The 22,614-nt window shown below is 66.6% G+C and overlaps 4 protein-coding genes across 21 annotated transcripts in view; 2 read left to right on the top strand and 2 right to left on the bottom strand.

The window, feature by feature from the left end:
- Nucleotides 1–1,854: 1,854 nt before the first annotated feature.
- On the bottom strand, nt 1,855–5,427 carry CANT1 (calcium activated nucleotidase 1). Of its 4 annotated transcripts, none has more exons than XM_071451441.1 (4): nt 5,311–5,427; nt 3,206–3,848; nt 2,788–2,991; nt 1,855–2,357 (listed from the first exon to the last, which is right to left on the bottom strand). In XM_071451441.1, the coding sequence occupies exons 2-4, from the start codon at nt 3,822–3,824 to the stop codon at nt 1,987–1,989; spliced, it is 1,194 nt and encodes a 397-aa protein (XP_071307542.1). In that variant the 5' UTR covers nt 3,825–3,848; nt 5,311–5,427; the 3' UTR covers nt 1,855–1,986. The 4 variants fall into 4 exon arrangements, with proteins under 4 accessions (XP_071307542.1, XP_071307541.1, XP_071307539.1 ...); XM_071451440.1 differs by having other exon boundaries at nt 3,206–3,845; nt 5,311–5,417; XM_071451438.1 differs by lacking the exon at nt 5,311–5,427 and adding an exon at nt 4,036–5,057.
- Nucleotides 5,428–6,085: 658 nt separating this feature from the next.
- C1QTNF1 (C1q and TNF related 1) lies at nt 6,086–10,890 on the top strand. 2 transcript variants are annotated; one of them, XM_071451459.1, is made up of 5 exons: nt 6,086–6,233; nt 8,451–8,591; nt 8,828–8,978; nt 9,093–9,235; nt 9,573–10,890. In XM_071451459.1, the coding sequence occupies exons 3-5, from the start codon at nt 8,842–8,844 to the stop codon at nt 10,121–10,123; spliced, it is 831 nt and encodes a 276-aa protein (XP_071307560.1). In that variant the 5' UTR covers nt 6,086–6,233; nt 8,451–8,591; nt 8,828–8,841; the 3' UTR covers nt 10,124–10,890. The 2 variants fall into 2 exon arrangements, with proteins under 2 accessions (XP_071307560.1, XP_071307561.1); XM_071451460.1 differs by lacking the exon at nt 8,451–8,591 and having other exon boundaries at nt 6,110–6,233.
- An 809-nt stretch (nt 10,891–11,699) lies between these two features.
- ENGASE (endo-beta-N-acetylglucosaminidase) lies at nt 11,700–17,500 on the top strand. Its single transcript, XM_071451429.1, has 14 exons — nt 11,700–11,880; nt 12,029–12,105; nt 12,237–12,438; nt 12,727–12,875; nt 12,962–13,119; nt 13,253–13,401; nt 13,543–13,708; nt 14,028–14,131; nt 14,368–14,476; nt 14,578–14,750; nt 14,967–15,121; nt 15,202–15,304; nt 15,396–15,510; nt 15,625–17,500. Exons 1-14 carry the CDS (start codon nt 11,768–11,770, stop codon nt 16,027–16,029), a joined length of 2,178 nt encoding a protein of 725 aa, XP_071307530.1. The 5' UTR covers nt 11,700–11,767; the 3' UTR covers nt 16,030–17,500.
- The window catches only part of RBFOX3 (RNA binding fox-1 homolog 3), a 138,068-nt gene continuing 132,296 nt past the window's right edge, over nt 16,843–22,614 (bottom strand). For 10 of the 14 annotated variants that reach the window (XM_071451444.1, XM_071451452.1, XM_071451445.1 and 7 more), the window contains 7 exons: nt 21,903–21,963; nt 21,614–21,667; nt 21,119–21,251; nt 20,564–20,603; nt 19,934–19,995; nt 19,576–19,654; nt 18,269–18,785 (listed from right to left, as the gene is read on the bottom strand). In XM_071451444.1, the coding sequence (XP_071307545.1) occupies nt 18,741–18,785; nt 19,576–19,654; nt 19,934–19,995; nt 20,564–20,603; nt 21,119–21,251; nt 21,614–21,667; nt 21,903–21,963 (474 nt within the window). In that variant the 3' untranslated portion in view covers nt 18,269–18,740. Of the gene's footprint in view, nt 18,129–18,255; nt 18,786–19,575; nt 19,655–19,933; nt 19,996–20,563; nt 20,604–21,118; nt 21,252–21,613; nt 21,668–21,902; nt 21,964–22,614 lie in introns of those variants that run through there. The other 4 variants (XM_071451455.1, XM_071451456.1, XM_071451454.1 and 1 more) reach the window with 3 other exon arrangements.

The raw sequence follows: 22,614 nt of genomic DNA, 5'->3' as shown, positions 1-22,614 counted from the left end.
TGGGGCCCACGGTCTGCAGGGCTCCAGCAGCAGCAGGACTCCTGCTGGCCCAGCTGCCTGAGGCCCTGGTGCTGCTGCTCAGGGCAGGGCCCCAGGGGTGCTCCGGCCCAGGGGACAGGAAGGGACCGGGCATCAGGGACAGCCACTGGCACAGCCCTGGGGCCACAACAGGTGCTGGGAGCTGCCAGTGCTGGGCTGGGAGGGTGACTGAGGCCAGGAGAGGCTGCCAGGTGCCAGTGACGGTTGAGTGGCCATCATGGACTGTGGCCAGCTGGCACCCAGTGGGGGCTGCAAATGCATCCTGGGTGCCCTGGCCAGGTGCTGCACGATCCCCGGGCCACGTGCAGGGGCCAAAGCCAGGCCTGTCTGCAGCACTGGGGACAGGTCCAGTCTAGAGACGAGCGCAGCCCAGCACTGGCCGAGTCATTGTCTGGGCTAAATGAAAACACATGTCTGGCCTGTAGCTGTGCATGGCTCACAGAGGTGCTGACACTGTAAACAGGGTGGGGGGAGCAGCCTGGCTGGGTTCTTGGGAGGGCCCCAACCCCTCTGCAGATCTTTCCACCCAACCGCAGCCTGACTGCTGCCCCAACAGGCCCCCTCCCTCCCTGTGCACGGCTGGACCCTCCAGCAGAGCAGTGCCAGGGCATGGCAGAGGGATACAGGGGGCACCAGGGCCCCCCAAACCACAGGGGCCAGCCCCAGCTCTCTGAAGCTGTACCTGCTGGCAGACCTGCCCCAGGGGCAGTGTTAAAGGGGACCAAAGTGGGGACAGCACAGAGCCAAACACCGGTCCTGGTGTGAGGAGATGCTGCCCTGTGACCTGGGCAGGCCTGAGCCAGGTCAGCGTGGGCAGGCCAGGAGCCACAGCCCCCTTGGTCAGGGGGTTCAGGAGGGCCCCGGGGCCAGCAAAAGCCCCTTTGACACTTGTGGCTTCTGAAACCACACAAGTTCCTCCTGGGGGCCACAGGCTGTGGCAGCAATTTCACAACGCGCTGGCCAGCGTGGGGAGGGCTCCCTGGCCAAAGCCCTGGGCTGCTGCAAACGTTTCTCAGCTGCTCCTGGCTCTGGGAAGCAGAGCTGCAGCTCCTGGCTCTGCTCCTGCACCGAGCACAGCAGCCCTTGCACAGCATGGCTGCACTGTCACCAGCTCCCCGCAGCTCCTTCCCAGGGCTCAGCTCTTCCCAGGGCTGACAGTTCTGGGGCTGGAAGCATTTCTGGGGTCAGAGCCATGTGCAGCCAGGCTTGGAGAAGGCAGACGGCCAGCACACACACACACCCCTCTGAGGGTGTGGCCTGGGAATAGCACCAGGATAGGCCCACCTTACATCTGGCCACAGCTGTGGCCCCACCACCCACACCCCCTGCCCCACAGGCACAGCCACTGGGCTGGAGCCACAGTGGTGAGGGAACTGCTGCACCCGCTGTGGGCACAGGGGCAGAGGGACACAGACACTGTCCCCTCCCATGTGAGACCTCTCTCTGAAACATGTCACCCGTCAGCCCAGCCACCACCTCACCCAGCTTATGGGAAAGGGGAAGGAAATCCAGCTTCTGAAGAAAAAGCCTAATGAAATCCCCCCGGTCTGACCCTCTCTGGATGCACACCCCACTCCACCCGGGGAGCCCCATGGCACAAAAGGCACAGCTGTAGAGCTGGGGCTCTGCTGCAACCCCAGAGCGTGGACGTCACCAGAGCCACCGCAGATGGTTCTGTCGCAATCCAGGGCTGGGCACTAAGGGCTGCACTGGGGCCTGCCCAGGACCTGGATGCTGTCCCGGGGCCGGGAGCACCCTGTGGTGGCGGTCCCTTGCCACCAGGTGCCACTGCCGAAACACTCGCACCACACCTGCTCAGCTCAGTCAACACTTTACAGGAGAGCCCGGGGCCAAGGACAGAGCTGGGAGTGCCTCCTGACATCCCTCAGGGACCCCGGGCTGGGAGCAGGCCAGCAGGGCCTGCCCACACATCGCTCCAGATGTCTGTTAAATAAACTCAATGCCCTCGTACTTGACGCTCCCAATCCTGGTCTCGGGCAGCAGGAAGCGCCCGTCCAGCGTGAAGGCCATGATGTAGCTGGAGATCTTCCCGTTGTCCTCCTCCGATTTCAGCGCCACGATGATCTGGTCGTCGGTGTCCGGGATGAACTTGAAGGAGGAGAAGCCGTGGGTGGGAACCACGTCGCCCACGCGGCCCACGGTGACGTGGCCGAAGTCCTGGGTGGAGCTGAGCAGCAGGTTGGTGCCGCGCCGCTCGTCCGCGCGCTCGCTGTAGCGCTCGTGGCTGGCGCGGCGCGGCAGGAAGAACCAGCGCTGCAGCGTGTCGCTCCACGAGGCCGACTCGTGGATCAGGTACCCTGGGCAGGAAGGGCAGCGTGACCACCCGGGCCCCAGGGCACAGCCACGCTGGGGCAGGACCTTCCCCCTCCCCCTTGCCCTCCAAAACACCCCTCAGCCCCGCACAGGCGTCCCCCATGAACTCTTCTGCCTGCTCCTGGCCCACTGCCAGGCAGCAGCCCCCCAGTTCCTCCCAGAGCCGGGCAGGGGCAGCCAGCACACCCCACTCTGCCCAAGGGCACAGCTGCCAGGCCCAGTGCCAGCTGAGCCACCCTTCAGCTGCTCCTGGCACAGGCAGCAGAGGAAAAGGACCAGGACAAGGGAGATCTCTGGCCTCCGGCAGCCTTTAAATCCCCCCCAGTGCCAGTATCCCCAGGGAGGGTGACTGTATGGCTCTGGAGCCATCAAGAGTGTGGGATATGGGGTGCAGGAGGCTGCCCTGCTCCATACCTGGGGGCCGGATCCCTGCTGCAGCCCTCAGAGCGTTGTAATTTGTCACCCAGTTCTCGTGGCTGACGTCACCCTTGTAGCCAATGACCTTCACCCACTGGGGGTTCTCATTCACCACTTCCCCTGTTGTGGTGGTCCACTCCTTGCCCAGTCCTCCCACGTACAGGTGCTCATCCTTCACTGCCAGCCACTCCGCCTTGAAGCCTGTGGTGGAAAGAATGGCATGAGGGGGGCTCGGTCAGCACGTGGCCATCGGACTGTTCCACATGCCCCACACCCTACATCCCTGAGCTCGGTGCTGGGCACAGCGTCCCCCACGCAGCCAGCTGGTCTCTCAGCAGGACTTGCCCTCTCTTGGACAGGCCCAAAGGTCACAGGAAAGGTGAAAAGAGCCAAGGGCTTCACAAGGGGAGCTCACCTTTGCCCACAGTGCCGTCCCCATCTGGGAGGATCACCCACGGCACCACCTTGTTGCCCTCGATCTGGTAGACCACACCTGTCCTGTCGTCCACCGCATACAGCTTCCCGTTGAAAACCACCAGCTCCGAGAGCTCCATGCCCCGGCCCTTCTCAGCCAGGTGGGACTGCAGCGTGCTCTCATCCTTGTCCCACTCCACCGTCACTCTGTCCCCACTGTCTGACAGTACCAGGTAGCCCTTCTTCAGGTAACTGAACCAGGTGTGCTCCTGGGGGCCACGGGACTGCGTGTCCAGGTCGGCGATGAGGCCGATGCGGTAGCGCACGCCCTCGGGGTTCCTCTGCGGCGGGGACAGCGGGTAGGTGTCGTTGTAGGGCTGCCCTGCGTGCAGGCCAAGCTGCCAGGTGCGAGGGCTGGGGGGGCCATGCCGCACTGGGGAGGAGCGGTGCAGGCACAGCAGCAGCAGCAGGAGCCCCACGCAGGCCGAGGACAGCACGATGGCCTTCCAGCGCAGTCGGAAGCGGGGGTCAGCACCCTTGGTCATGGACGCGAGCACGGGCAGGCCACCCACGCTGATCCGGAGCGGGCTCATAGACTCATGGCAGGGCGGCACTGGCATCAGACAGGGGGCGAGCAGAACCTGCTGCGAAGAGGGGAGGGAGAAGGTCAAAGAGCTGGATTTGGTGCCAACTGAGCTCAGGGGACAGCAGAACACAGCCACGAGGGCCCCGTCCCCTGTCCTGCAGCAGAAGGTGCTCCCAGCTCATGCAGGTAAGAGCCACCGTGCCCAGGGGCTGTTTGCTGCTGCAACCACCCTCAGCCCCTCTCACCTGGCTCCCTCTGTGACCCCTGACCAGGGGCCCCAGCGGGCTGGCAGGATTGTCCGACCTGCCCGGCAGCTCTCTCTGTGCCATGGTCACTGCAGCTCAGGCAACGAGCTGAGGCACCTGGCTCAAGGTGAGCCCTGTGTCACAGCGTCCTGGGGCACGTCCCCACAGGGTCCTGTGAGGATGTGGGTTTCTCTCGGGTGGCAAGGATGACCCTAGCTGCCTCCAGAGTGGCTGGGCAGCCTGGCCCAGCTCCCAGGGCCCTAAGAACCCACCCCAGTGATGAGCCGTGAGCTTGTCCCCAAGCCACACAGGGACACTGGGACACGTGGCAGCTCCGCCCAAGCAGGATGCCAGCACCTGAGCAGGAAGCGCAGTGCCAGGGGACACACACCCTCACAGACACGGGACCCCCTCATCCCTGCCCAGGCTCACAGCGTGTCCTCCACGCGTGAGCATCGTGAGCCCACCCCGGGCTGTGCCCACCCGCGGGCCCGGGGTGCCAGCAGTGCCCCTCGGTGCCACCTCCCTCCCTGCAGCACAGGGGACGTGGCAGCGCCCCGGGCTCCCGCAGATGGGCACTCCGGGCTGCCCGGGCGGCCAGCAGCCACCACTGGAGCCGTGCTCAGCCCGTGCCGTGCAGCCCGGGGCAGAGACCCCCATCCCGGGGCAGAGATGCCCAGCCGCCATGGCAGGGCCCATGCCGCAGGGTCTCAATGTGCCTTTCAGCAGCCGGGGCGGCGAACAGAGGCGGCATTGAGCGTGGGGGGCCGGCCCGGGCAGGGGAGATGCGGCACAGGCACGGAGCCCGCGGCCGGGGGCACGGGAGCGCCTCTGGTCCCGCCAGGATCCCGGAACGAGGGCCCCGGGACCCTCTCGGTGCACTGAGCCCACCGCGCCTGTAGCCCGCTCTGAGCACGGCCACGGGGAACCCTCAGAACGCCGGGCCACGGTCACGGGGAGCCCCGGGCAGGGACACAGGGACCCCCCGGCACCCCCGGGCAGGGACACGGGACGCCCCTCTAAGGACACGGGCGCTGCCCGCCTGCGCCCCTGGGGACCCCCGCGCCCCCTCCCCGGCCGAGCTGCCGGGGCACCGCCCGGTCTGAGCGGGCCCTGAGGTCCCCCGCGCCCCCGGGACCCCCGCGCGGGGCGCAGTCGCGAGGAGCCCGCCGCTGCCGCCCGGGCAGGCAGCTTGAGGTGCGCGGTGCCCCCGCACGGTGCGGAACCCCCGCCGGCCGGCCCGGCCCCGCGCCCCCTGCCCGTGTCCCCGCTCACCGCGGCGCCGCCTCCCCGCGCGCAGCCGCCGCCGCCGCCGCCGCCTACAGCTCCCGGCGGCCCCGTGCGCCGCCGCCGCCGCGCCTGGCAGCGGCCCGACCGCCCCGTCTGGCACGGAAACTACAGCTCCCAGGAGCCCTCGCGCGCCCCCGCGCCCCCGCCACCCCTCCCGCTGCGCCGCGGGGCCTGCCGGGAGCTGTGGTTCTTGCTGAGCAGGGCCCGCCGGGGCCGGGCGCCGCGCACGGGCGGCCGGAGCCCAGCGGCGGGGACAGTGCGGGGACCGACCCGGCTCTATAGAGTGGGCACAGCCCGGCTGCCCGGCGGGCATGACCCCCGCGCTGCCCTGCTCCAGCCCGCAACACATTCCGTCCTTATCCCGGTTGCCCCCTGTGTCCCGCCGCCACTCGGGGTGGGGAGCGGGGCAGACCCAGCCCCGCGCCTCGGGAGCCGTGTGCGTGTCCGGCTGTCAAGGGCTGCAGCCCGGTGCGGCTGTGCTGGCCGCGGTGCCCTCGGCGCTGGGAACGGCCTCGGCGCCGCCGGCACGGGGCAGGGGTCCAGGGCCGGGGCCAACCGCACCCTGCGGGATCCCGGGCCCCGCGGCAGCTCCGGGGAGCCGCTGGCACGTGCCGCCTCCGCTCCCGGTGCGGCGGCCCCGGAGCACGAACGGCTGGGGCGGCCGGTCCCGGGAGCACGCATGGTTAAGGCAGCCGCGGGCGCACATCTGGCGGGGGAGGGCTGCGAGCCTCGTCCCGTGCCTCGCTGCCTCCTGCGCTTCCCAAAAGTGCATTTCCGCCCGGGCCGGGCGAGCAGAGGCGGCTCCGGAGCGGGAGGCAGCGGTCGGCCGCGGGCAGGCTCTGCGCTGGCCCGGGCCATGGCCTAGGGCGGCAAAGGCAGCGCCGCGAGGGAGAAGCCGTGCCCCGGAGGTAGGTGGGGGGCAGCTTTGGGAGCCTGACGATCGCCCCGCAGCTGCAGGGGCCGTGCTCCCATCGCGGGCGGTGCCGCGGCACCGGGGGCGGCTCCGCCCCGCCGAGCGCTCGGGTGCCCGGGCACACGCCCAGCCAGGGGGGCCGGTCCCGGAGCCCCCCCAGCCGAGCCAGGCCCTTGCCCTGCCTGAGGAGGAGCAGTGGGGACCGCACGGCTGAGCCTCACATCAGTCTGGGGGCACAGCCCGACCCACCGCGGCTCTGGAGGGCACAGATCCCCCCCAGCCCTGCCCCGGCTGCGTTCCCAAAAAACCCACGGCTGCAAACACATCAAACCCCCACTGGGCCACTTTCGGCATCTCTTTGGGGGTCACAGTGGCTGTTGGGGTCCCCAGCACAGCATCTTGTTGGTGCTACAGAAGCTGGAGGCTGCAGCTACCCCGTGCTCCTTCCCCCATGGAGCCCCTACCCATGCAGCCCCTACTCTGCTGCCTGCTGGGTCTGCCCTGCTCCAGGGAAAAAAGGGCTCTGCAACTGTTCCAGCGTCTGCAGCAGCACAGGGGGGACCTGGCCCACCAGCACGACCCCAGAGGCACAGTGGCTCTGGCTGCTGTGAAGGGAAGTTTGTATCCACCACCGTAAATAGAGACGAGGGCAGGTGCTGCTGCCTCCACACTGCCCCGAGCCCCTCCTCCCTCCCCTAGAGTTTGCTCTGTTCCATCCTAGTCTTCATCTCCATCTGGAAAGTATTTTGGGATGTTTTGACTTGCAGTCCCAAGGCTTCTGCAGCCACTGAGTTTAAATCTCTGACTGCTCCTGGAGAGCAGCCAACCCCGAGGGAAAGCGCGTGTCCCTGGCAGGGCTGTGTGTGCCCGAGCGCAGGTGGGCACACAATGCCCAGCACACCTGCAGGGAGCAGGGGCACGCTGGCAGCACCCTGTGAGCACCACACACTCCCTCTGCTCCCGGCAGCCTGGGAAGCGCTGCCTTCCGCCATGGGAACTTCCTGCTGAAGGGTTTCTCCTGGTGCAGCAGCTCCCTGTGACGCTGCGCTCCCCCCAGGGCCGGGCCTGCTCCAGGTGCCAGAGGAATGCCTGGTGTGACGGTCCCAGAGCTGAGGGAAAGCCACGGGCTGCTTCCCAAACCCTGGCACGCTCCGTGCCGTGCTCAGCGCTGCACATCTGGCACAGCTGGAGGCCAGGCAGGCTGGCCAGAGCCAGGGCAAGGCTGCCCTGGTGACAGCTGCTCACCTGGCCCTGGCTGCTCTATCCGTGGGTCCGCTTCTCCCCTGCCTCCCTCCACACCTGGCTAGACAGTGGGGTGAGGGACGGAGGCACCGGGAAGTGTGTGCCAGGCCCTTGGCAGAGGCTTCGAGCAGCAGGAAAAGCCCTTTGGAGCCTTTCCCAATCCCTCCGCCCCTTCCCAGCTCCAGTGACTCACAATGCAGGCATCCGCCCCCGGCCTCGGACGCCCTCCGCACCCGCTGCGGGAGCACGCTGCTCCCTCGGACCCGCACCTGGGGACAATGGCGACAGCCACCGGCCACCGACGGAGAGCAGGCGCTCACCAAAACCACAGGATTCTGCCCCCAACTCCCTCACGGCCTGGCTGAGCCGCGGAACACGGGGCCGAGAGGGCGCTTCGGGGCCGGCGCTCCGGGATCCCGGCGGAGCGCGGCCGGGCGGGCTTGGGGAGGGGAGCAGCGGCCGAGGCCACACCCATGTCCCCACCCAGGGAGGCACCTGGCTGAGATAGCGGCCTGGGCACGGCCATCCCCGCCCGGAGCCCGCTGCCGCGGGATGCCCACCCCTGTTTGGCCAAGGCTGTCCTGGTGCCGCCGGGCCGAAGGCGCCGTGCTGCGTGCCCGGCCCCACGTCTCCAGCAGATACGCTTCTGATAATAGAGGGAGGGGTCTCGAAGCGCCCGGGCTGGGCCACGGTGCCACCACCACTGCAAATATTAGTTTTGGCCCCAGACAGGGTGTGGGCTCTCAGAAGAGTTTCAGCCAGCTCCCAGATAGGGCTGCCAGCCCACATCCCCCTTTCTGGAGGAGTGGGTGTTGTCCCCTTGCAAACCCTCGGGCTGGCAGCCCCCAGGGCACAGGAGCCCCTCGCAGGAGTGGGTTGCAGATGCTCTCTCTGGGCCCGGCTGGGGTCCCACACACAGGCAGGACTGTGCCCTGACATTTGCCCCATGGAGCTCGCTGTAATTTTTCAGGTGCTGACATCCCAAATTGCTACTCTTGGGCGCCCATGGGAGGCAGCTGAAGCCAGGCTGAGCAGGAGCAGCAGCACTTGGTCCAGGACTTGGCCCACTCAGAGGCTGCTGTGCTGCTCTGCTGCACTCTCAGCTCCGGAGGTAATCCCATCTGCAGTATGTGCCAGGGCTCAGGGGGGGCTGCACAGAGCCCACAGCCCCCTGACTGCCCCAGTGTGGGTCTCCACAGGTGCTCACTGCGCTGACACTGTCCCATAGCCCAGCCAGAGCCCAGGGGCTGTGCAGTGCACAGGCCCTGTCCCAGGACAGCTCGGGCCATGGCTGGGCTGGGAGTCTCCTCATTCCTGTCCCCCTCAGCTGTCCCTGGCACCTCACAGGGCACTGCCAAGGCATGGAGGGGCTGTGGGTGCATGGTGTCCTGCTGATCTTCCTGCTGCCCTGCCCTGTGGGGAGCCAGACCAGCTCCATCCCTGACCAGCGATGGTGGACAGGCCCCAATGAGGCCCCATCCCAGCACCAAGCTGCCAGGTGAGGGGAGCCCAGAGCCAGGGTGCTCTGCAGCGGGGCCAGGGCAGCCCTGGCACTGCAGAGGGCCCCTGCTCTCCCGCAGCTTCTGTTGTGCTTTGCTTTCTGCCTCGCCAGGGCCACGCAGGAGCAGAAGGCTGATGGTGCCCAGGAGGGGCTGCCCCCACAGTCCCGCTGTGTCCGCTGCTGCCCCCCCCCTGAAAAGCGCTTCTACCCCCAGTACCAGCCCGTGCCTCAGATCAACATGACCATCCTGAAAGGTGAGGGCTGGCAGGACCCCAGGCTGTGCTGCCAGCATTGCCCCAGGTCCAGTGCTGAGCTGGGCTCACAGTGCCAGCTCCTGCACAGATTGGGAATGAGAAACTGGGGGGGTGCCAGTGGTCCTGTGCCCTGCACAGACAGAGGGCAGGAGCCACACTGGGGTGTGAGCAGCCCCTGTGCTGGTGGCTTCTGGGCAGCAGCATCAGAGCCTGGGCAGGGGCAGGGGCAGGGGCAGGGCTGGTGGGTCCCTGCTCCCTCCATCCGCCTCTGGGGAAGGTGCTGGGTCCAGCTCTGGCCTCTGCCTGACAGCCCAACTGTCCCTGCTGCTCTGCCCAGGAGAGAAGGGGGACCGTGGCGAGCGTGGCATGCAGGGCAAGTTTGGCAAGACGGGGGTGGCCGGCAGCAGGGGCCACGCAGGGCCCAAGGGACAGAAGGGCAGCATGGGCGCCCCCGGGGAGCGCTGCAAGAGCCACTACGCCGCCTTCTCCGTGGGCCGCAAGAAACCCCTGCACAGCAACGACTACTACCAGACCCTCATTTTCGACACCGAGTTTGTCAACCTCTACGAACACTTCAACATGTTCACGGGCAAGTTCTACTGCTACATCCCCGGGATCTACTACTTCAGCCTCAACGTGCACACCTGGAACCAGAAGGAGACGTACCTGCACATCATGCACAACGGCGCGGAGGTGGTGATCCTCTACGCCCAGGTGAGCGACCGCAGCATCATGCAGAGCCAGAGCGTCATGCTGGAGCTGAAGGAGCAGGACGAGGTCTGGGTGCGGCTCTACAAGGGTGAGCGTGAGAACGCCATCTTCAGCGACGAGTATGACACCTACATCACCTTCAGCGGCCACCTCATCAAGTACAGTGGGGACCCCTGAGCACGCCCCTCCTGCCGTGCCAGGCCAGGCGGCCGAGGAGCCCCTGTCCCTCTCACCCCAGGAGTGCCACCCCCGTGATGCTGTTAGTAACCTAGTGCCACTACCCCCAGCAGCTGCACCAGTGCGCGAATCCCCTCACTCCAGCACCTCAAGGCTAGCCAGACACACCTGGGAGAGTTGGAGCAGTTGTCAGCCCCTGCCATGTTGGTGACCAGGAAGCAGCTGCTCACCTGGGGTGGGCAGGGAGCTCGCCCCCTCTCCCTGCTCCAGAGCTGGGTGTGCCAGGCTCAGCCTGTGGCACCGCTGGCCGAGCTGGCACGGTGGGACAGTGTGACTGCTGGTGCCCTGGTGTGAGGCAGCACAGACACCTGCACCGTGCCATGCTCACCTCCTGGCACAGCCCCGCTCCCCGGCCAGAATGGGCAGAAGGTGCTCAACACCATCCAGAAAGGCAATGAACCACTAAGGGCCCTCCCTCCCTCCTTCCCCGGTGCAGGTGTTGCAGGGGGGGCTGGGTCCCCCTGCGGGGAGTGAATTGTGTCAGTTCCTCTGCAGATTCTGTTGCTGCTCGCCGCAGCCTCTGCTCAGGAAGGGCTCTCTCCCCACCGGCAGCCCTGGGCGTGGGGCCTTGGCCTCAGCCACTTCCTCTTCCCTTGGGTTATCTCTGGCCAGGCCTCATGTTTGTGTAGATGCAGCAGCAGCATGGGCCAGCATGCTGAGCCCCCATTCTGCTCGTGCCACATTAAACACATTTCCAGCCTTGCTCACACCCTCCGTGTCCTCTGGCTTTGTGTGTGGGGAGGCTCCGAGGGACTCGGGGAAAGGTTCAGGGGCTCCCCGGGAGCTGAGCTGGGGGTGGAGAGGGGAGAGCAAACTGTCCCTGGAGAGCCGGGGACCTGTGCCAGGCACTGCACGGGCCAGCTGTGCCCCAAGGGCCAGGAGCTGCGTGCAGTGACAGAACTGTGAGCCTGGGAACGGGACAGGCTGGGAAGGGTGGCAGGGCTGTCAGGAGTGCAGGTTATCTGGCACATCCATGGAGAGGAGGTAGGTCTGAGGTGCAGCTGGGTGTCAGGGTCTGGGCTGGCAGGTCCATGGCTGGGCTGAGCAGGGCTGCAGCTGGAAACCAGCACCCCAAGCAAAGGAGGGAGGGGACCAGGCTGGGGGGACTCAGGATGACCCTAAATAGAGCCCTGGCCAAACATGTGGGGAGTGGGTGGATGGTGGGGGTCGGGTGAGGACGGTCAGGCCGCTCACTGCTGTGCCTGTGGCCGCCCTGACCCCTGGGGACCAGGCACCATCTCCATCCCCGCCTGCGCAGCCGGGCCCGGTACGGGCACAGGGGCATCCCAGCACCCGGATTGCATCTTGGCACAGGGCGCTCCCCCAGGCCGCGCCACCCGTTCAGAGGCGTGCGGTTTATTCCCAGCACACGCCGCCCGTCCCGGGGCACGCTCCCCACCGCACACACGCGGTCCGTGCCGGAACAGCCCTGCCCGGGTCCCGGGGGCGGGCGGTGCCCGGGGCGGTGCCCGGGGCGGTGCGGGCCGGGCGGGCGGAGCTCCGGGGCCGCGCCCCCGGGAGAGCCGGGCCCGGCGGCGGCGGCGGCGGCGCCGTCAGTGCGGCGGCAGCGGCGGCGGCGGCGGAATGGCGGAGGCGGCGGAGGGGCCGGCGCGGCGCGGGAAGCGGACGGGAGCGGAGGCCGGGGCCGCGGCGGAGGAGCCGGCGGAGGCCGAGCGGGCCGCGCGGCGGCGGCGGAGGTGGATGGCGGGGCCGGGGCCGAGGCCGCGGCCGGGAGCAGGATGGGGACGGGGACGGTGATGGGGACCGGCGGCGGGGCTGGCAGCGCCCGGTGGGCGCTGGCCGCGGTGCTGGCCCGGCCCGGCCCTCACTCACCTCCCGGGGTAGCTTGCAGCCGGCGGCGGACATCCAGGGAACCACTGTCCTGCACGACACCATCAGCGACCGCCCGCAGCCCCTGCCCGGTGAGTACCGGGAGAGGAGCCGGCCCAGCCCCGGGCCCCGCCGGGATGGGACGGTGCCGGTCCCGGTGCTGGACCGAGCTGCACAGGCAGTGCTCGCTGCTGACCCTGTCCCGCCTCCCCATCGTTCCCAGCAAGGTACTTTGACACGAAGACCACGGAGCCCATCAGCTTCTTCTTGACCGGCCTGGAGGAGCTGCTGGCCTGGCAGCCCAACAGCAACGATGAGTTCAATGTGTCAGCCGTGCCCCTGGCCAAGCGCCAGCCCCCGCTGCACAGCGGCAGGCCCCGGACCCTGGTGTGCCATGACATGCGTGGCGGGTACTTGGAGGACAGGTACGTGCTAGGTGGAAGGTAAAAGGGAGGTGTGACAGTGGAGCTCAACGTCTCCAAGCCCAAGGCAGTTCTGTTTCTGCCTGACATGTCTCCTGCCGGCTCAGCCGCAGGTGAGCAGGGATGGGGTGTTTGGCTCAGTGCTTGGGGAGCCTTGCTCAGTCTGGGATGTTCAGAGGTGGCTCAGTGCCACAGCTCTGCCCAGCTCCCGGCTGTGAGTCAGGCTCCTACCCAGCTCCACAGCGTCTGTCAGCGTCCTTCCTGCACTGCCCAACCCTTTTCCTTCTGCAGGTTCATCCAGGGCTCAGCCACGCGCAACCCCTATGTCTTCTACCACTGGCGCTACATCGACATCTTTGTCTACTTCAGCCACCACACTGTCACCATCCCGCCCGTGGTCTGGACCAACGCGGCGCACCGGAACAGCGTCCCCGTGCTGGGTAGGGGCAGGGCCGGGCCTGGGGCAGCCCCAGCAGCGAGGTGGATTCACCAGGAGGTGCGGCTGACGCTGCCCTGGCCTCCGCAGGCACATTCATCACGGAGTGGACGGACGGGGAGAAGCTGTGCGAGGCGTTCCTGGCCGGCGGGGAGGAGGCGTACGGCGCCGTGGCCGAGCAGCTGGCGCGCATCGCCCAGCACTACCGCTTCGATGGCTGGCTGGTCAACATTGAGAACAAGCTGAGCGTGAGTCCTGCCGGCCCTGCTCGCTGCCCTGCCGGCCCTGCTCGCTGCCCTGCCTCTGTGCTGCTCCCCTGCCCCGTGCCGCTCCCCTGCCCCGTGCCCTCACCCACCTGTGTCTCTCTCTCTCTCCTGGCAGGCGGCGGCTGTGGGGAACCTGCCCCTCTTCCTGCAGGACCTGACAGCACGGGTGCACAGTGCTGTGCCAGGGGGGCTGGTGATCTGGTATGACAGCGTCCTGAAGGATGGCACGCTGAGGTGGCAGAACGAGCTGAACGATCAGAATAGGTGAGGATGGCAAAACTGTCCCCGGGCAGGGGGTGTGAGCCCACCCCAAACCCAGCATGGTGGTGGTCAGGCACAACCTGCACGGCCCTTGGTGAGGCCACGTGTGAGCACAGCGTCTGCCACTGTGCCCTTTGTCCCCAGGATATTCTTTGATGCCTGTGACGGGCTGTTCACCAACTACAACTGGAAGGAGGAGCAGCTGGAGCGCACGCAGAGGCTGGCTGGTCTGCGCCTAAACGACGTCTATGTTGGCGTTGATGTCTTTGCCCGTGGGGATGTCATTGGTGGTGGCTTCGACACTGACAAGGTGGGTGTGACAGGGCTGGGCCAGAGTGTGACCCTGACCTCCCCCAGTGCAGGGCTCTGCGCTCCCACTGAGGGCCCTGCTGGGCTGGGCTGTGCTGGGCTGCTAACCTGGGGATAAACTGGTGAGGAGTGAGGGATCCCAGAGTGCTGGCCACGCATGAAAATATCCCAGTGCTGCCATCCCTGCAGAGGGAGATGCTGCAGCACATCCCTCTGGTGTCCTGCCCCACCACGGGGCCAGTGGAACCTGGGGGGAGTGGGGACAGAATGGGACAAGGTTACCTGGCCTGGCCCCTGCTGCTCACTGCCTGTTCCTGCAGTCCCTGCGCCTGATCCGCCAGTTTGGCCTCTCTGCAGCCATCTTTGCTCCTGGCTGGGTCTATGAGCACCTGGGCAAGGAAAACTTCCTGCAGAACGAGAACAGGTGAGGGCAGCTCAGCAGGGCGGGTGTTGGGGGAGGAACGGGGCCTGGAGTGCCCTGGCTCAGGAAGGCTGTGGGGCAGTGGGACACAGCTATGGGGACTCTGTGGCTGTCAGAACACCATGGCTGCTGACCAGGAGCAGCTGCCCCTTTCTGCCCCAGCTGAGGTGATACCTGAGGCTGTGCAGGGCAGTGACCGTAACAGGGGTCTCTGCCCTGACACCCACCTTTGTCTCCAGGTTCTGGGGCTCGCTGGCAGAGTACCTGCCCACGCACAGCATTTGCACACTGCCCCTCACCACCTCCTTCAGCCTGGGCATGGGCACCAGCACATTCCTGGACGGGAAGGTGGGTGCAGGGTGACAGCCCTGCTCTGGTCAGACTGGGCTGGGCTCGGCAGGGAGGTCCCTGCTCTCGGCTCCCCCAGATCAGCTCTCCCTGTGCTGTAGGATGAAGACTCTGGGCCCTGGTACGACCTGAGCGCGCAGGACATCCAGCCACTGTACCCAGAGCAGCCGGGCATGCTGAGCACCAGCTGCTGCCTGCAGGATGCCTGGTGTGGGGGCAGCTCCCTGCAGCTGCAGGGGACCATTCCCCCCGGCGAGGAGCGCGTGGCTGTCCGGTGAGTTGGGGCAAAGCCCTTTACCCCTCCTCAGCACTGGGCTGGCACCATGTCAGCCTGACATGGCCTGCATGGCCCGAGCTATGTGGTCCTGGGCCTTGTGGCGAGTGTGCCCAGGCTCTGCCCACACTGCCCAGCACACCTAACATGATGCACTTTCTCTTTGTCTCTTTCTCTCTGTCTCTGTCTCTCTCTGGGTGGATTTGGGGTCATCAGCCTCTTCTCTTTGCAGATGCCAGCCCCTCCCAAGCTCTTCCTGACCCTGCGCTACAAGCTGGAGGGGCCACAGCCCGATGACTTCACAGTGGCACTGGAGGTCACCACCTGGGACTCAGGGATCTGCTTTGAGGGCAACCCCACCTCCCTGCCCGGTAAGAACCCTGTCCCCCCGTGCTCTGTGCAGTGAGCACCTGCTGCAGTCCCTCAGCCCTGACCTGGCTCCCTCTGACAGAGCCCAATGGCCGGTACCACCCCCGGTTCCTGCCGGCACCGCCGCCCGGCCTCGCCAAGCTGCTCGCTGCCTGCCACCGTGGCTCCCATGGCTGGACCAGCCGGTGAGTGCCCTGCCTGCAGCCTGCGTCCACAGGCAGCCATGGGACACCAGGGCTCCCTGGTGCCATTCCTGCTCTGCCTCTTCCCTCTCAGGTGCTACGAGCTGGAGCTGCAGGACTGCAGCCTACGGGACCTCTCCCTGATTGTGTCCCGCCAGCAGCCCAGCCTGCAGGAGACACCGTTCACCTGCCTGCTCGGGGAGATCCGGGTGAGTGCCTGCTGCTGCCTGGCGGGGACACCTGCCCCGTGTCCCCCTTGTTCTGGGAAGGTGGGGCGTGCCTGCCCTCACCCTGACCCTGACCGTGCCGTGGTTCCCTCGCAGGTGCTGGACACAGCCAGCGTGGCGGCCTCCCCGCCGCAGGTGCAGGGCGTGACGGCCTCGCAGCTCTGGTGGCAGGAGGGCCCCGAGCCCGGGCAGCTCTCGCTCAGCCTCACCCTGCGCTGGTCCTTCCCGCCCGGCCGGGCCCGGTGGTTCCGTGTGCTGAGCCAGGGCGCCCGGTGCCGCCTGGGCCAGACGGCGCCGCAGGTGCTGGGGCTGGCGCAGGGCTGCCTGTTCCGGGCCGTGGGGCTGCTGGTGCCGCGGCCGGCGCCCACGCAGTCCTGCCGGCTGGAGCTGCTGGTGGAGCCCGTGCTGCGGGACGAGCTGCCCGTGGACCCCGAGCGCTGGGGCCGCCTCGTGCTGGTCTATTCCGCACCAGGCAGTGGCACCAGCTCAGATGGGCATTAAAGCAGCTGTGGTGCAGCCTGTGCCGTGTCTCCTCCATGTGGTGGGTGGGCTGTGGGCAGGGGATGCAGAGGGAGGCTGCATTTCATCACCTGGGGCTGGTGCGTCCCTTTCCTCCCACCTCTGTGGTTGTGCTCAGCCCTCACTTGGGGGCCCACTGGGTGCTGACCAGCCACTGGCAGGGACCCCAGCACGTGTGACCCCAGACTGGGACACCTGCCATGAGAACCCCACCAGCTCCTGCAGCCCTCACTGCCTCAGGCTGGGGATACTGCCCCTAAGACCGCACAGCACACAGCCCCCTCAGGGCTCAGCCTGGTGGGGAGCTGCCAGCACGGGCTCTGCAGCAGCCCAGCCTGGGTGACCGCTGTGCTCATTAACGTGGACCCAGCCCAGTGCCACCAGCCTACGCTGCCTCCCCTGAGCATCTTGTGAGGAGGAGAGAAAATTTATAGCAGCAATTATTTTCTCACAGTCTGGTGAGCAAGCAATTAGCAGGCAGGAACAGCCGAGCGCTCCTGCAGTGGGGTCCCAAGCCCTGTCCCCAAACAATGCAGGCTGTGCCAGGGACACCAATGCCAGCAGTGGAGCTGCTGCTCCTGAGGCTCAGGAATGTATTACCTGATGGCTTGAAGAACGAAGGGCTAGGCCCAGCCAGGAGAGGGCTCCTCATGCAGCACCCTGCTCCCTCGCCATGATGAGGCCTGGGGGCCCCAAGGGCTCCCCACTTGCCCACAGGCTGTGGCCCCCTGCACAACCAGATCCGCTGTAGCAGCCACGGCCCCACGTAACCAGTCAAAACCTGAGTCGCCCTGGTTGAAGAAAGAAATCTTTATTAATAATTTCAATAATAATAATAATAATAATAATAATAATAATAATAATAATCCTTGTAATAATAATAATAATAATAATAATACTGTTTATTAGAATGGTCACACTTTGAAGCATACAGGATGGGCCGGCGCCAGCCCGCACGCCGGGGCGGCGCAGGGGTGCTGTAAGGGAGAAGCCAGTACAGCGATGGACGGAGCTTTGTACAGGGAGCGGGGCCGGGGCTATGTACACGGGGAATAGAAAAGGGGGAGCTCATCGCTGGGGCGTCGGGGGCGTCTGCAGACTATAAAGTGAGGTTTGAGGAGTGGCAGAGCCAGAAGGGCGCGGGACGGCGCTGCACCCCGGGATGGGCCCCGCAGTGCCCCGTGCCACCGTGCCCAGTGCGCCGGTGCTGCGGCCCAGCCTCGCGGCTCGGGTGGGTCCCCCGTGGGGGATGCAGCGGCCGAGACCCCGCACCCAGGGCTGGGGGATCCCGCTGCCTCGGGCAGGGACGGGTGGCCGTGAGCGTGTCCCGCACCCAGAGCAAGCGGGACTAGGGCTGGGGCTGGGGCAGGCCTGGCCCAGCTTTGGTCAGGGCTGGTCCAGGCAGGGCGGGAGCGCGGGTGTCAGGGAAGGAGGAAGGAAGAAGGGGAAGGGGTCACAAGCGAGTTGCAAGCTCCTCTTAACAAAAATTCCCTTTAAAAGGCAGAGGGTCGTCCCCTGCAATACCTCAGCACCGCATCCGCGCCGCCGCCCCAGTTCCGCGCTGGAGCTGAGGCCTCGCACACCTGACACGCCGATGGCCGCCAGCGCCGGGTGGCACCAAGCCAGGTCCCCACCCTGTCACCCGGTCCCACGAGCCGGGCAGGGCGCAGCGCTCTGCCGGCACCCCCAGCGCTGCCGCACCGGGGAAAGGAAGACGTGGCGCCCAGGCCCTGCACCCGGGCGGGGAGGGCCCCCGGACCCCGCGGACCCTCACGCCTGCCTGCGCCGGCTCCCTCCCTGCGGGGCTGTGGGGCCGGGGGTCCCTCCGGCGCATCCGACCGCCGGTGCTCGCCGCGGCTCCTCTGGGACTCGCTCACTCCGTGTGTGTGGACAGTTGGGGCTCACTTGGCTGCTGCTGCTTGCCTTGCTTTCTCTTTTTTTTGTTTGGTTTTTCTTTCTTTTTTTTTTTTTTTTTGTTGCTTCGCTTTTAATTTTTATATTTTGGGGTTCTTTTTGTTATTTTGTATGTGTGTGGATATTTGTGCCCTTCCTGGTCCCAGAAGGAAACGGCCACGGGTTCACTACAACAGAAACAAGAGAGGCAGGTCTTTCGCTGGAGCGCTCAGGCCGAGCAGGTGGCCGGGGGCACACAGGCACCGTCCCAGCCCAGCCCATCACACCCAGCTCTGCAGCCAGCCCAGCCCATCACACCTGCCCGGCAGCTGCCCCTGCATCCCAACCCCACCCAGCCTCGCCAGGCCCCACAGCTGGCAGCAACCCCAGCTGGCTCCTCTCTCTCCTACGGGGGCAGAGGGGCTGCTCGGGGGGCTGCTGTCAGCCCGAGCCCCAGCGCCTGCGGAGCGAGCATCCCTGCAGGCCGAGCACCCCCTGCCCGCGGGGGATGAGCCCAGGGCAGCGGGGGGACCCCGCACCCCGGCTGCGGGAGCGGGCGCTGCTGGGGCTCGGGGCTGGCCCCCGGGGCGGGCGGATGCTGCAGCAGAGGCGGGAGGGCAGCAGGACGGAGCGGCTGAGGTAACCCTCAGGGCGTGGGGTGCTGCGGCCCCACAGAGCCCGGCGCCAGCCCCGGGCAGCACCCGCGGCTCCTGCGCAGGCTCGGCCTCGGCTCTGTCTGCCTGGTTTGTTTGGTGCTAGTGAGCATCGGGGGCAGTGGTGGGGGGGCTGGGTCTGTCTTGCTAGTAGGGAGTGAAGCGGCTGTACCCTCCTCGGTATAGACTAGCCTGCAACATCAAAGATGAAAAAAAAGCCAATCAGTATTCAGAGATAGCCAAAGCCTAGATCTTCCCTTTTGTCTCTTCTTTTTTTTTTCTTTTTTTTTTTTTTTTTTCTCCTCTTTCAAATGACACCAAATCGCTGCTGTCCTTGGGATGTGAGGGGCAGGCAGGGCCAGGGTGCCCAGTGCTGCCCGGGCTCTCTGGTGGCCGTGGGCACTGCCCTGTGGGCAGGGGCTGCCCTGTGCCTCCAGTGTGGCACTGCTGTGCCACGCCTGCCAAGGAGCTGCCCCATCCCTGCTGTGGCACTGAGCTGAAAACCCCTGGGATGCCATGCCCGTGGCCCCTCACTAGCAGCTGCCCAGGGAGTCAAAAGGCAGAAAAAGGCAGGTTGGCTTTGCGATCCCAGCCATGAGTGCAATTTTTCATCTTTGATGCTGTCAGAGCTGTGGCATGTGCGGGGCTGCGGTGCCCCCCGTGTGTGGCTGCACACGGGGCCCTGGGGACACTGTCCTGCACTGGGATGACCCAGGGGTCCTGGAGCCTGCCCAGGGGACAGCCAGGCCCCTGGAAGCTGCACGTGTGGGCAGGACTGTGCGGGGTGTGAGGGGAAGGTGGGGCAGGGTGTGGGCTGGGGGTTTCCTCTCCTGCAGACAGAGCCAGGCAGGGGCTGTGCCATTCCCACTGCCCTCCCACAGCCCCTGCCCTGTGCCACACAGGCCCCAGGCTGTGCCAGACCCCTCCCTGGGCTGCCTGCAGCCCCCCGGGAAGCAGAGGAAGGCCGAGGGGCTGCTCTTACCATGGTGCCAATGCTGTACGTGGCGGCGGGGCCGATGGTGTGGTGGTAGGGGTCTGCTGCTGCGTACACTCTGCCGTAGCTAGGAGCAAACAGGCATGGGGTTAGTGACAGCAGCTGGGGTCCTGTGTCCCCTCTGAGCCCTCCCTCCCAGCTGCACCTGGGAGCCCCCTGGCATCTCCCTGCTCCCCCTGCAGTGGTGCCAACCCTGTCCAGCCGAGCCCTGCGGGGAGCAAGGGGTCCCTGTTTGCCCTCCCCATGCCTGACTCTGTCCTGTCCCACAGCACTCAGCAGCTGGGGTGTCAGGGTGGGCCGTGCAGGGTGGCCCAGGGCTCCCCCAGGGACCATGCCCGGTGCTCACCTGTCGCTGTAGGCGGCCGCTGCTGCTGCGGGCTGGGCGTACCTGTAGGCAGCATAGCCCCCCTGCAGGGAGAGACACTGGTCAGGGGCTGCACCCACTGGGGGCTGGGGGCAGCTGGGTGCCCCATGGCACTGCACAGAGAGGTGTGGGGCCCACAGGGGGTTGGTGCCAGTGCCACTGGGCATGCAACAGCCTCATTCCCCTTCCCCAGGGGCTTTCACAAACATTAACCTTAAAAAATTAAATTTCCAGAGAAGAGACTGTCACCTCCCCGCTCGCTTTAATGAGGTGTCACGTTAGATAAATCCTTCAGTGCCCGCCTGAAATATCGCCGCTGGCTGCTCAGACACGGAGGCTAAACGTGGGTGCAAGGAACTGAGGCTGTAAATCCTGTGTGGCACCAGCCCTGCAAGGGCTGGCAGGGGCACAGGACTGGGCACAGGATCCTGTGTGGTGTGTGCCACCCAGACTGCTCTGGAGAAGCTGTGCTGTGCTCATGCTCTTGCTGCCGCCCAGGGGAAGGGGTTGGGAGGGGGGCAGAGCCCACCAGGGACCCGTGTGACACCGCCTGCCCTCTGTGCTGCTATGGGGTCCCCATCACAGCCCAGCCCTGGGCACAGAGTCACTTACGTAGATCTCAGCTCCGTAGAACCCGTCCTGGTAGACGACCCTGGAAATGAGGCAGAGGCATCAGAGCCTGGCAAGAGCCCCTGGGCAAGGGCAGCGGGGTGAGGGCACTGAATGGGGCAAGGAGTGGCTGTCCAGGCCCCAAAGGCACCTCAGGGCTGGGATTCTGGGCAGGGACTTGGGCACACACAGAGGGCAGGGCAGGGCAGGAGGATCCCAGGGCAGGATCTCTGCTGGGAGCAGCCAAGCAGCCAGAGATGGCCATGGCTGTGTCTGTGACCAGGGCCATCCCAGCTGAATTTCCACTGAACCACCCATCCTGGCTGGAATAACGCCCTGTGCCTTGGTGGGCAGGAGGCTGCTGAGCGTGCGGCTCACCCGAGGGCAGCAGAGTGGGGCTGGGGCAGAGCCTGTGGCCAGGCAGGAGCTGCAGGAGCTGCAGGGGCAGAGCCTGTGGCCAGGCAGGAGCTGCAGGCCGTTCCTGAGGAGCCTGGCAGTGCCAGCACAGCCCCGGGGTGGTGTGGCAGCCCTCTCCCCCCAGCAGCCCCCGGTACTCACGCGCCGTAGGTGGGGATGGGCGGCGGCGGCGGCGCGGCACGGAAGGTGTTGTACACAGCACGGCCCCGGCCCCGCAGGTGAGCCCCTCGGTAGGCCATGGCCGTCCCCGTGGCGGGGTACGGGAACCCCGTTACTGCAGGAGGCAGGGCACACCTGTGGGCTGTGCACAGCGGGACCACACGGCCCCCACGGGGCACCCGTGGCACAGCCCAGCCCTGTTCCCTCAGCCTGGCAGGGACATGGCCCCGGGGGGATGCTGGGCATGGGATGGGATGGGGTGGGATGGGGTGGGACGGGGTGGGACGGGATAGGGTGGGATGGGGTGGGATGGGGTGGGATGGGACGGGGTGGGATGGGATAGGAGGAACTGTCCAGGCAGGTGTGAAGGACAGGGAGAGGGGCCAGGGGCTGCTCACTGCACAGAGCAGTGGCAGACAGGGCAGAGCTGAGGTTTGGGGGGCACCCACAGCAGGTACTGCTGCAGCCTGACCTTACCTGCGTAGAATTCAGGGCCGTAGACTGCTCCCACCACCGGGTTCAGCTTCCAGCCTGTGGGCAGGGAGAGCTGGTGAGGACAGGGCACTCTCCATGGTGCTCTGAGGGGCAACAGCCCCATCCCAGGCAGGAGGAGGGCATGGGGGCTGCACTCCTGCACTGGGCAGGAGCAGCTGCTCTCCCATTTGGCTGCAGTGTGGAGGGCACTCACTGCCGGAGCTCCACGGCAGCCGGACAGTGCTGGTGCCCCTGCCCGCTGCAGCCCTGCTCCCTGGACACTGGCCCTTACCGTTGGTGTAGGGGTTGGCCACCTTCTTGTTGGTCATGACACGGGCTGTGGCGTTGTTCACCTGCAGAGAGAGGGACGGGCTCAGTGCCTGAGCACGTGGAGCTGGCCAGGCTGGGGTCCAGGGCCCTGCTGGGCTGCAGCCAGCTCCCCTTGCTGCTGCTGCTGCTGCTTTGGGTGCCGGGGCAGAGGATGCAGCTGCATCAGAGACAGGAGACAAGGCTCTGCCTGCAGCACCTGCTGTACACAGCCCTGCCGTGCCTCCAGCCAGCCCAGACCTCCATGCTCCAGCTGTGAGCGTGGCTCAGGCTGCTGGCTGGTGCCCTGAGAGCTGCGGTGCCATGCTCAGGCTGAGCCCAACATGCTGCCCCTGAGCTCCTGCCCGGTTTTGTTGGATGATGTTTTCCTTGTCCGTGGGGCATTGCTGTGCCCTGCCAGGCTCCCTCTCTGCCGTCAGCACTGCTGGGGACATTTTGTCCCGCTCCCTCTGCCATGTGCCACCCTGTTCCCCACCACTCGCCAGCCACCAGCGGGGAGCTGCTGGCAAATGGGCAGAGCCTGATCCCTGTGCTAAGCCTGGAGAAATCAAAGCCTGCGGGGCTGGGCAGCTGCTGGCACTGCAGGTGTGGAGCTGCGGGTGGATCCTCCCTCCCAGCATAGAGCAGGGGGGTGGCATGCGGGGCAGAGCCCCAGAGCTCCCTGCAGAGCCTGGGGT

This window comes from Agelaius tricolor, unplaced genomic scaffold, assembly GCF_023055355.1.
Source record: "Agelaius tricolor isolate 1412-34295 unplaced genomic scaffold, bAgeTri1.0.p SCAF_32, whole genome shotgun sequence".
In the NCBI taxonomy this organism is placed as follows: domain Eukaryota; kingdom Metazoa; phylum Chordata; class Aves; order Passeriformes; family Icteridae; genus Agelaius; species Agelaius tricolor.
Note: the sequence above shows the minus strand (reverse complement) of the source record. Positions and strands in the feature narration are given on the sequence as shown.

What these genes read in the sequence shown, in the direction of transcription:
- CANT1 (XM_071451438.1), bottom strand. Translation starts at nt 4,119, where the DNA reads ATGGCACAGAGAGAGCTGCCGGGCAGGTCGGACAATCCTGCCAGCCCG. An exon ending in GGGGTCACAGAGGGAGCCAG is followed by an intron (nt 3,849 to 4,035) that starts GTGAGAGGGGCT and finishes CCCTCTTCGCAG; the next exon opens with CAGGTTCTGCTCGCCCCCTG. An exon ending in GGACGGCACTGTGGGCAAAG is followed by an intron (nt 2,992 to 3,205) that starts GTGAGCTCCCCT and finishes TTTCCACCACAG; the next exon opens with GCTTCAAGGCGGAGTGGCTG.
- C1QTNF1 (XM_071451459.1), top strand. Translation starts at nt 8,842, where the DNA reads ATGGAGGGGCTGTGGGTGCATGGTGTCCTGCTGATCTTCCTGCTGCCC. An exon ending in TCCCAGCACCAAGCTGCCAG is followed by an intron (nt 8,979 to 9,092) that starts GTGAGGGGAGCC and finishes CTGCCTCGCCAG; the next exon opens with GGCCACGCAGGAGCAGAAGG. An exon ending in CAACATGACCATCCTGAAAG is followed by an intron (nt 9,236 to 9,572) that starts GTGAGGGCTGGC and finishes TGCTCTGCCCAG; the next exon opens with GAGAGAAGGGGGACCGTGGC.
- ENGASE (XM_071451429.1), top strand. Translation starts at nt 11,768, where the DNA reads ATGGCGGAGGCGGCGGAGGGGCCGGCGCGGCGCGGGAAGCGGACGGGA. An exon ending in ACATTGAGAACAAGCTGAGC is followed by an intron (nt 13,120 to 13,252) that starts GTGAGTCCTGCC and finishes CTCTCCTGGCAG; the next exon opens with GCGGCGGCTGTGGGGAACCT. An exon ending in GCCTGCTCGGGGAGATCCGG is followed by an intron (nt 15,511 to 15,624) that starts GTGAGTGCCTGC and finishes GTTCCCTCGCAG; the next exon opens with GTGCTGGACACAGCCAGCGT.